Source organism: Hylobates moloch, unplaced genomic scaffold (assembly GCF_009828535.3).
Source record: "Hylobates moloch isolate HMO894 unplaced genomic scaffold, HMol_V3 SCAFFOLD_23, whole genome shotgun sequence".
In the NCBI taxonomy this organism is placed as follows: domain Eukaryota; kingdom Metazoa; phylum Chordata; class Mammalia; order Primates; family Hylobatidae; genus Hylobates; species Hylobates moloch.
The window spans coordinates 37,842,115-37,853,060 of NW_026652298.1; the positions used below are offsets into that span (position 1 = coordinate 37,842,115).

At 57.2% G+C, this 10,946-nt stretch overlaps 1 protein-coding gene across 4 annotated transcripts in view; it reads left to right on the top strand.

Moving 5' to 3' along the window:
• The window catches only part of CORO7 (coronin 7), a 66,850-nt gene extending 57,200 nt beyond the window's left edge, over positions 1-9,650 (top strand). For 3 of the 4 annotated variants that reach the window (XM_058434128.1, XM_058434129.1, XM_058434127.1), the window contains exons 15-28: positions 1,349-1,475; positions 1,923-2,098; positions 2,610-2,718; positions 2,831-2,917; positions 2,994-3,136; positions 3,291-3,395; positions 3,476-3,561; positions 4,239-4,380; positions 4,475-4,564; positions 5,702-5,818; positions 6,082-6,217; positions 6,951-7,042; positions 8,823-8,909; positions 8,991-9,650. In XM_058434128.1, coding sequence (XP_058290111.1) covers positions 1,349-1,475; positions 1,923-2,098; positions 2,610-2,718; positions 2,831-2,917; positions 2,994-3,136; positions 3,291-3,395; positions 3,476-3,561; positions 4,239-4,380; positions 4,475-4,564; positions 5,702-5,818; positions 6,082-6,217; positions 6,951-7,042; positions 8,823-8,909; positions 8,991-9,083 — 1,590 coding nt within the window. In that variant the 3' untranslated portion in view covers positions 9,084-9,650. The remainder of the gene's footprint in view (positions 1-1,348; positions 1,476-1,922; positions 2,099-2,609; positions 2,719-2,830; positions 2,918-2,993; positions 3,137-3,290; positions 3,396-3,475; positions 3,562-4,238; positions 4,381-4,474; positions 4,565-5,701; positions 5,819-6,081; positions 6,218-6,950; positions 7,043-8,822; positions 8,910-8,990) is intronic. The other variant, XM_032144824.2, reaches the window with a different exon arrangement.
• The last annotated feature ends 1,296 nt before the right edge of the window (positions 9,651-10,946 follow it).

Here is a 10,946-nt window from a genome sequence, read left to right on the forward strand (position 1 = left end):
CTGAGTGTTCACCGGCTCAACGGCCTTTTTTTTTTTTTGAGACAGTCTCACTCTGTCACCCAAGCTAGAGTGCAGTGGCGTGATCTTGGCTTACTGCAACCTCCTCTTCCTGGGTTCAAGTGATTCTCCTGCCTCAGCCTCCCAAGTAGCTGGGATTACAGGCATGTGCCACCATGCCCGACTATATTTTATTTTATTTTTTGAGACAGAGTTTCGCTCTTCTTGCCCAGGCTAGAGTGCAATGGTGCGATCTCAGCTCACTGCAATCTCCTCCTCTCGGGTTCAAGTGATTCTCCTGCCTCAGCCTCCCGAGTAGGTGAGATTACAGGTACCCGCCACCATGCCTGGCTAATTTTTGTATTTTTAGTAGACACGGGGTTTCACCATGTTGGTCAGGCTGGTCTCGAACTCCTGACCTCAGGTGATCCACCTGCCTCGGCCTCCCAAAGTGCTGGGATTACAAGCGTGACCCACTGCACCTGGCCTAATTTTTGTTTTTTTTTTTGTTTTGTTTTTTTTTGAGATGAGTCTCGCCCTGTCGTCTAGGCTGGAGTGCAATGGTGCGATCTCGGCTCACTGCAACCTCCGCCTCCCAGGTTCAAGCAATTCTCCTGCCTGAGCCTCCCAAGTAGCTGGGATTACAGGCGTGCGCCACCACGCCTGGCTAATTTGTATCTTTAGTATCTTTAGTAGAGATGGGTTTTCACCATGTTGGCCAGGCTGGTCTTCAACTCCTGACCTCATGATCCACCTGCCTGGGCCTCCCAAAGTGCTGGGATTACAGGCGTGAGCCACCACGCCTGGCCAATTTTTATATTTTTTTGGTAGAGTCAGGCTTCACCATGTTGGCCAGGCTGGCCTTGAACTCCGGACCTTGTGATCTGCCTGCCGCGGCCTCCCAAACTGCTGGGATTACAGGCTTAAGCCACCACGCCCGGCCCCAGCCTTCTTTGTCAAGTGTAACAGAGACAGAGAAACACGTGGAGCATAAAGAAGGAACTTCACAGTGCTTTCTAAATTGGGCAAACACTTAAAAAGCAAGAATTTTCATATAGATCTAGATTTCTGGCTTCTCTTAAAATACTGGCAGATCTAACCCGCTGGGCACACCCTCCTGCAGGGCCGGGAGCCAGCAGCTGCCACTTGCTGTCCCTGCAGTCTGAAGCTCAGCTGCTTCCCTGTGTGTGCATTTATGCCCGTGCCCCCCGCCGCTCCTGTCCCATGCCCACAGTGGGGGCTCCTCCAGTCCGCAGGGGGCCCAGAGTGGTGACCCTGGAGTCGGCTGGTGCGCCCTCCTTTTGGCCAGCACACCTAGGAGCAGGCTGGCTGACCCCATACCCCTCCCCAGGAGGGCTTCTCTTCCCCTCCCAGTTCGCTGACCTCGCCCTCCACGCCCTCCAGCCTGGGGCCCTCACTCTCCAGCACCAGTGGCATCGGGACCAGCCCCAGTCTGAGGTCGCTGCAGAGCCTGCTGGGTAAGGAGGCAGGACGGGGAGCTCACCCCTACCGCAGGAGCCCTGTCTGCCCCACTCCCCGTCATCCTCCTCTCTACCCTACTGCTGAGCACAGGCCTCTTGCAGGGCACCCCCTCACCCAGACTCCCTGGCAGGGTCATTTGTCCTGGGGGCTGGGGTGTGGCGGCTGAGTCTCACCTGTAAAACAGGAGGGAGGCTGGGGCCACCAGCTTCTGAGCAGCCAAAGCCCTGGGCTCCACCAAGATTCCTCCAAGCCGCCGTGGAACAGGGCATCATTCCAGACGTTATTCCTGGGCAAGCTGCATCCACCGGATTAGCAGAGGCCTGGGCCTAGGTCCACGCTGCACACCCACCTGGGATGAGGGGAGTGCGCAGCCGGGACTCAGAGTGCAGGGCAGGCGGGGACGGCATCCTCACACATGGTTCCATGTCCCTGCCACCCACCAGGCCCCAGTTCCAAGTTCCGCCATGCTCAGGGCACCGTCCTGCACCGAGACAGCCACATCACCAACCTCAAGGGGCTCAACCTCACCACACCTGGTGAGAGTGACGGCTTCTGTGCCAACAAGCTGCGTGTGGCCGTGCCCCTGCTCAGCAGCGGGGGACAGGTGGCTGTGCTCGAGGTGAGGGCCCCACCCCACCAGGGCTGCCCCTCAGTTCCCTGCCAGTGGCAAAGACACGGAGGGCCTTAGCTACCCAGACGGCACAGGAAGCACAAACCGTGTGTCAGGCTCCTGCCCGCCTGTCCTGTGATCCAGCCGCCTGCCACGGGGCATGCCACTTTTATCCCCATTTTACAGATGAGGGAGAAGAGGCACAGAGAGGTTTAGTGACCTGCCCGGGTCACACAGCTGTGTAAGTGGTGGAGCTGGGATCCGAAGCTAGGCCACCTGAGCCCCAAGCCGGAGCTTTTCCCGCCAGTTCACGCTGCTGCCCCCTCACTCTCTGGGGCCTTGTGGTTGGCACTTGGGGCTCAGAGCACAAGGTGGTCAGGGCAGAGAGCTTGAGTCACCCAGCGGTGGGAGCCTCTGCTGCAGAGGGTGGGCTCCCAGACATGCTGCTTGCCCGCAGCCCCTGGGGACTGGCTTTTCTGCCTGGCACTGATGGGCCACGGGGTGGGGGCACCTCCCACAGCTACGGAAGCCTGGCCGCCTGCCCGACACGGCACTGCCCACGCTGCAGAATGGGGCAGCTGTGACTGATCTGGCCTGGGACCCCTTTGACCCCCATCGCCTTGCTGTGGGTAAGGAGGCTGGGTGCCTGGGCTTGAGGGAGGGTCCTGGGTCCCAGATGGGGGCTGGGGAGCCCAGAGGTCTTGGGCTCAGCAATGATGAGCCCCTGTCTGTCCTCTGCAGCTGGTGAGGACGCCAGGATCCGACTGTGGCGGCTGCCTGCGGAGGGCCTGGAAGAGGTGCTCACCACGCCAGAGACTGTGCTCACAGGTCAGGCAGGCTCAGGAATGGGGCTGGGGTGGCCAGTGTCTCCCACGGGCTCCCGATCACCCCTGCCTTCCTCCAGGCCACACAGAGAAGATCTGCTCCCTGCGCTTCCACCCACTGGCAGCCGATGTGCTCGCCTCGTCCTCCTATGACCTCACTGTTCGCATCTGGGACCTTCAGGCTGGAGTTGATCGGCTGAAGCTGCAGGGCCACCAAGACCAGGTAGGATGGCTGCAGAGGTGGGGCCAGCAGTGTGGAGAGGCGGGGCCAGCAGTGAGGAGGGGCGGGGCCAGCAGTGAGGAGGGGTAGGAGCAGTGGGGAGGCTTGGGGCCAGCAGTGAAGCAAGGCTGTCTCTCACATCCCTTCCTGCCCGTAGATCTTCAGCCTGGCCTGGAGTCCTGATGGACAGCAGCTGGCCACTGTCTGCAAGGATGGGCGTGTGCGGGTCTACAGGCCCCGGATTGGCCCTGAGCCCCTGCAGGTGAGCACACAGGGGCTGGGGAGTGGCCTCAGATCTGGTTCAGGGGTCCTGGCTGGGTGTCACTCGATGTGTCTCAACAGGAAGGCCCAGGGCCCAGGGGAGGACGTGGAGCTCGCATTGTCTGGGTGTGTGATGGTCGCTGTCTGCTGGTGTCTGGCTTTGACAGGTGAGGACTCAGGGATCCCCATCCCCAGGCTTCAGCAGCCACCTGTGTCCCCCTTCTCCACAGTCACCTATATTTGTCAACCTTTCAGAAACCATCCGGCCCCTCACTGGATGGTTTGGGTGGGTGTGTAGATGATTGGATGAGTGGGTAGATGGGTGGATGGATAGGTGGGTGAATGGATGGATGGGTGGATGAATGAATGTGGGGATAGATGGGTGGATGGATGAGTGGGCAGATGGGTGGATGGCTTAATGGATGAATGAGGGGGTAGGGAGAGATGGATGGATGAGTTGGGGGTAAGGGGGAGATGGATGCAGGGGAGGGTGGGGGGGTAGGGGAAATGGAGGGGTGTTTTGGGGGTAGCAGGGAGATGGATGGAGGGTGGGTGAGGGGTTGGGGGGAGATAGATGCAGGGGTGCACGAGGGGGTCTGGGGGAGATGGAAGCGGGGTGGTGAGGCAGTCAGGGGGAGATGGATGGGTCAGTGATTAGTGGGGGAGAAAGAGTCAACGGGGAGCCCAGAGGTGGAAGGGCAGGTTAGAGTGTGGCTGCGGTTCCGGGCCACACTAGGCCTCGCCTACAACCCAGAAAAGAGCAGGGGCTACGTGGGCACCTTCTCCCTGCCCCAGGCCCCTTCAGCTCTGAAACACCTGCTTCTGCCCCCAAACCCCCTTGCAGCCAAAGTGAGCGCCAGCTGCTCCTATATGAAGCTGAGGCCCTGGCTGGCGGACCCTTGGCAGTGCTGGGCCTGGATGTGGCTCCCTCAACCCTGCTGCCCAGCTACGACCCAGACACTGGCCTGGTGCTCCTGACGGGCAAGGTGGGCTGGGCTGGAGGGCGGGGTGGCAGGTGAGAGGCGGCGGGGGGAAGGCCAGTGTTGCCGAAGGGTCCCCAGCCTGCCTTCTTCCCCGCAGGGCGACACCCGTGTGTTCCTGTACGAGCTGCTCCCCGAGTCCCCTTTCTTCCTGGAGTGCAACAGCTTCACATCGCCCGACCCCCACAAGGTGAGGCCACCCTGGCGCCTGGTCCCCGATGGGACCACAAGGCTGCCCTGCCCCCTGGTGGCCATATGGGCAAGTACCGGAGCCTGTGGGCCAGGGGTCAGAGTCCTGGGCTGGGGCTGGGGCTGGGCCTGGGGCTGTGCCGGTGACTGGCAAGAAGAGCTGCTGCTGGAATTATTTAAGAATTTTGAAAGCTTGGCCGGGTGTGGTGGCTCAAGCTTGTAATCCCAGCACTTTGGGAGGCCGAGGCGGGCGGATCACGAGGTCAGGAGATCGAGACCATCTTGGCTAACACGGTGAAACCCCGTCTCTACTAAAAATACAAAAAATTAGCCGGGCGAGGTGGCAGGCACCTGTAGTCCCAGCTACTCGGGAGGCTGAGGCAGGAGAATGGCGTGAACCCCAGGGGGCGTAGCCTGCAGTGAGCTGAGATCGCACCACTGAACTCCAGCCTGGGCCACAGAGCGAGACTCCATCTCAAAAAAAAAAAAAAAAAAAAGAATTTTGAGAGCCGTTGTCATACTCAACCATTATTAAAAATCATATTGTAGGCCGGGTACGGTGGCCTGAAATCCCAACACTTTGGAAGGCTGAGGCAGGAGAATTGCTTGAGCCCAGGAGTTCAAGACCAGCCTGGGCAACATAGCAAGACCCCATCTCTTCAAAGCAAACAAAAAATTACACTGGATAAGGTTAAACTATATGAACCCACAATATGAATCTAAAAATAAGAATATGAAAAACCAAAGTAATAAACACTCAGTTTATCACTTCTAATTAATTTATCCAATTTTACTATTATTTGTGCTGAGGTCACATGTTTCTGTGTTGGAGTGCATGGAAGAAATGCAGGATGATGTGCTATTTACATCTCTTCCCAATACCACATTCAGGGAGTGGAGGTGGCATGTAGAAGCCACCCATGATGGGAGTTTGTACACTGTGGAAATAGGAAAACACCACAAATCAGGGCTTTCCCTCCAGAGAGCAGGTTGTTCAACATGATCAGCACGCTACTGTCCAGGGACAGGCCCTAGGCATGGTGGTCCTAAGTGAGGGGTGCCGGCACCCTGGGGAGACTACGTGCCCAGCCATGAGCTCTAGGTCCCAGCGGCAGCTCCGACTCCCTTGCTCCCCCAGGGCTTCGTCCTCCTGCCTAAGACGGAGTGCGACGTGCGGGAAGTGGAGCTGATGCGGTGCCTGCGGCTGCGCCAGTCCTCCCTGGAGCCTGTGGCCTTCCGGCTTCCCCGAGTCCGGGTGAGGGTGGGGACCTGGGACTCCCATGCCCACCCCCTTCTCGGTGCCTAGAGGGGACTTTGGGTCCCGTCTGGCCCTGCTTCCAAATTTCCCTACCCATTGTTCATGGGGACACCTACCCCCTTCTACTGAGATGCTGAAACTCATGGAAGCCCCAGGCTGGTGGGAGGGTCCCAGGTCTTGCCCTGTCCCTCCCCAACAGATGCCCGTGTGCCCTGGGTGCCTGGTCAGTGTCTCAGGACAGCCCGTTTCTCCCTCTGCAGAAAGAGTTCTTCCAGGATGACGTGTTCCCAGACACGGCTGTGAGCTGGGAGCCTGTGCTCAGTGCCGAGGCCTGGCTGCAAGGCGCTAATGGGCAGCCCTGGCTTCTCAGCCTGCAGCCTCCTGACATGAGCCCAGGTGCACCGAGGGACTGGGTGTGGGGAGGAAGCGGGATGGGGGTTGGAGAAAGGGACAGAAGGCCCAGGTTGAAATTCCATTCCTGTTGGCACTCAGAATCCTCTGGCCTTTGGGAGGGTGGAGTGGCTGTGTCAATCAGTCTCTGAGCCCCTGGAGGGCAGGGCCTGTGGTCTGTGTTTTCATCACATGTCCCCACCCGAACACACACACACACACACACACACACACGCACACACTCTGGTGTCCAGGGTAGGGCTTATGCACTGAGGCTCCACTGACTATTAATACCACCTCTTAGATCTGTGCCATAGAAATCCCCTAGGTCGGCCAGGCGTGGTGGCTCACGCCTGTAATCCCAGCACTTTAGGAGGCTGAGGCGAGTGGATCACCTGAGGTCAGGAGTTTGAGACCAGCCTGGCCAACATGGTGAAACCCCATCTTTACTAAAAATACAAAATGAGCCGGGCATGGTGGTGGGCGCCTGCAATCCCAGCTACTCCAGAGGCTGAAGCAGGAGAATCGCTTGAACCCAGAGGAGGCGGAGGTTGCAGTCAGCCTAGGTCCCATCATTGCACTCCAGCCTGGGCAACAAGAGCAAAACTCCATCTCAAAAAAAAAAAAAAAAAAAAAAAAAAAAAAAAAAAAAAAAGAAGGAAAAGAAATCCCCTAGGGCTTCGCACCAAAGAGCCCTCACAAAGCGGACTCTCTGACACCTGTCCTTGCCCTGTCCCAGTGAGCCAAGCCCCCCGAGAAGCCCCTGCGCGTCGGGCCCCATCCTCAGCACAGTACCTGGAAGAGAAGTCAGACCAGCAAAAGAAGGAGGAGGTAGGCATGGGAGAGAGCAGCCGTGCGGAGGTGACAGAGTCCTGGCTGCACCTGGCCACGGTCCCTTAGTTCTCCATCCCCAACCCAGACTGGGACAGCAGCCACATGTCACATCCCCTTCACGCCAGAGCCTGGTGGGGAGACCTTCCAGAGCCCTGCCGCTGACCATGGGGCCTGGGAAGTGGGGGAGGGCAGTGGGAGCCCTGCCCTGGCCAGACCAAACCCAGCCCAATCTGGCAGTTCTGGGCCCAAGTACTTTTGGGACCCTGGAGTATATTTTGAGCGCTTGAGGCCATGTGCGGAGATAGTAGCCCCTGTATCTGGTACCACATGCCACAGCCTCTCAGTCTCTGACTCCCCCTGTCTCTTCTTTGTGTCTTTTTCAATAGAAACCCATCAATTTTGTCAGGGCTATAATTAAAATGGCTCTTTAGAGGCCGGGCACGGTGGTTCACATCTGTAATCCTAACATTTTGGGAGCCCAAGGCAGGCGGATTGCTTGAGCTCAGGAGTTTGAGACCACCCTGGGCAACACGGTGAAACCCTGTCTGTGCTAAATAACAAAAATTTAGCCAGGCGTGGTGGCGGGCGCCTGTGATCCCAGCTACTCGGGAGACTGAGGCAGGAGAATCACTTGAACCCAGGAGGCGGAGATTGCAGTGAGCCAAAATCACGCCATTGTACTCCAGCCTGGGTGACAGAGCGAGATTCCGTCTCAAAAAATAAATAAATAAATGAAAATAAAAATAAAATAAAATGGCTCTTTTGGCCAGGCATGGTGGCTCACACCTGTAATCCCAGCACTTTGGGAGGCCAAAGCAAGAGGATCTAAGTGATGGAGTTTGAGACCCACCCTGAGACCAGTGAAACCCGATCTCTACAAAAAAATTTTTTAAATTAACCAGGTGTGACCAGGCATGGTGGCTCACGCCTGTAATCCAAGCACTTTGGGAGGCCGAGGCGGGTGGATCACCTGAGGTTGGGAGTTTGACACTAGCCTGACCAACGTGGTGAAACCGCATCTCTACTAAAAACACAAAATTAGCCGGGCGTGGTGGCACATGCCTGTAATCCCAGCTACTCGGGAGGCTGAGGCAGGACAATCACTTGAACCCAGGAGACAGAGGTTGTGGTGAGCCGAGATTGCGCCATTGCACTCCAGCCTAGGCAACAAGAACAAAACTCTGTCTCAAAAAAATAAATAAATAAAATAAAAATTAACCAGCTGTGGTGTTACATACTTGTAGTCCCAGCTACTTGGGAGGCTGAGGCAGGAGAATCGCTTGCACCCAGAAAGTCAAGGCTGCAGTGAACCATGGTTGTACCACTGCACTCCAGCCTGGGTGACAGAGCAAGACCTTGTCTCTCTCTAAAAAAAAAAAAAAAGGCCAGGTGCAGTGGCTCTCACCTGTAATCCCAGCACTGTGGGAGGCCGAGGCGGGCAGATCACGAGGTCAGGAGTTCGAGACAATCCTGGCTAACAAGGTGAAACCCCGTCTCTACTAAAAATACAAAAAATTAGCCTGACGTGGTGGTGGGCGCCTGTAGTCCCAGCTCCTCGGGAGGCTGAGGCAGGAGAATGGTGTAAACCCGGGAGGCAGAGTTTACAGTGAGCCGAGATCGCGCCACTGCACTCCATCCAGCCTGGGCGACAGAGCGAGACTCCATCTAAAAAAAAAAAAAAGCTCTTTTCACAGCATTGTCAGGGTTGTTCTTGGAGTGGGAGAGGGAATAGGGAGTCCTATTCCCTTCCCTACCCTTCTCCTGCCCTCTCTCCCAGCTGCTGAATGCCATGGTGGCAAAACTGGGGAACCGGGAGGACCCACTCCCTCAGGACTCCTTTGAAGGCGTGGACGAGGACGAGTGGGTGAGTAGTGAGTGGCCTCACTTCCCGGCAGGCAGCGTGGTCCCTCGCACACGCCACGGTGCATGCCTCCTCCCTTCCCAGGCCCTCCTGACTCCCTCCCACCACTTGGTGTTTCGCCCCAGGACTAGTCTGCGCCCCTGTCACCTCCACCTCACCTGCGCTGCCACTTCCTAGTGCACACCTCACGGCTCATCCTCAAGCTGGAAGATACCTCTCTGGCCCCGGCACATGTCACCCCTGCACTCCTGGCTTCCCGTGGGCACTTCCACAGCTTCTGGGCCTCTGGCAGTTCCCAGGGACTGTTTTCACCTCTGCTGTCTCTGGGGTAGCTGCTGCTCATCAGCTGCCCACTAGTATGTAGCCAGGGGTGCAGGGTGGTGGGGGATCAGTAGCATGTCCCTGGGCAGGCCCTGGGCACCCTGTCTCCCCCGGTCTCACTGCTGACCTGGGCTGGTCCCAGCCTGGGGTGGCCTCATCCAGGATCTTGGGTCACCCCACGCTGCCCCATCTTGCCTGTTGTCCCAGTTCTGGTCAAGGGCCTTGGGGGCTGGCCCCCCACCAGGCCTTCTAGAGCAGCACCAGTCTCAGGGCCCTGGGACCAGCTGCCCTACTTCCCAGGTTTGTAGCCAGGAGAAGGGGGCATCGCAGAGCTGATGGTCCAATAAGGAGGGTGTGAGCCCTGCAGGGACTGGCCCGCACCTGCCTTGGATCTTCTCAGCAATTAAACTTTTTTAAGCTGGCCACCTCTTGTGCTGCTGTGGTCTCTGGGCTGGCTGGAAAGGGAAGGGGACAAGAATGTGGGTGACAGGGGTCTGGCCCTGGGCTCCCCTTTATCTCAGCCTCACTCTGGTCCCAAGGCCCAATCAGCTGCGCACTCCTAGGAGTCATTCGCTCACCACGCAGGTTCCTGGCAGTGCTCTGGATGGCGGGATGCTGTAAAGGACAGGAGAGATAAGGTCTCGCAAGGACCTTCAGCTTCTTACAGCCTCCTTAAGCAGGGGAACCCGACTGGACACGAGCAGATAGAGTGTGAAGACAGCAGTAACGAAGAGAAACTGGCTGGGCACAGTGGCTCATGCCTATAATACTAGCACTTTGGGAGGCCAAGGCGGGAGGATCGTTTGAGGCCAGGAGTTCAAGACCAGCCTGGCCCACATGGTAAAACGCCGTCTCTACTAAAAATACAAAAAGCCAGGTGTAGTGGTAAGCACCTGTAATCCCAGCTACTTGGGAAGCTGAGGGAGGAGAATTGCTTGAACCCAGGAGTCAGAGGTTGCAGTGAGTGAAGATCCTACCATCTCACAGCCTAGGTGTCATAGCAAGACTCAGTCTCAAAAAACAAACAAACAAAAAAACCTGTGGGACAGGAAGCAACTGGGATGCAGCAAGGCAGGGAATTCAGGGCCTGAGAAGGTGACTTTCAGCTAAGAGCCAAGACTTGAAGGCTGATGAGGAGCCAGCCAGGGAGAGAGCCACTTCCGAGGTAGGGAAGTACAATGTGGGCACAGAGAGAGGAATGTGGAGGGCAGGAGGAAGAGGAAGAAGGGCAGCGGTGTAGAGCAGGGGTCCAGGTGGCCCAACTTGCATCCCACCATTTGCCGAATGCTGTGCGCCAGATGCTCTTCCAGGCGCTTGACATCTAACAGCAGAGAAGAGAGAGAAAAGCTTGCCCAACAGGAACTCCCATTCTAGTGGAAGGAAACAGATTCTCAACAATAAACATAAAAATAAAGTGAGGCCAAGGTGGGAGGATTGCTTGAACCCAGGAGTTTGAGGTCAGACTGGGCAACATAGGGGAACCCTTGTCTCTACGAAGAATACAAATATTAGCTGGGCGTGGTGGCTCACGCCTGTAATCCCTGCACTTTGGGAGGCCAAGGCAGGCGGATCACGAGGTCAGGAGCTCGAGACCATCCGGGCTAACACGGTGAAACTCTGTCTCTACTAAAAATACAAAAAATTAGCTGGACATGGTGGCCCACGCCTGTAGTCCCAGCTTCTCAGGAGGCTGAGGCAGGAGAATCGCTTGAACCCAGG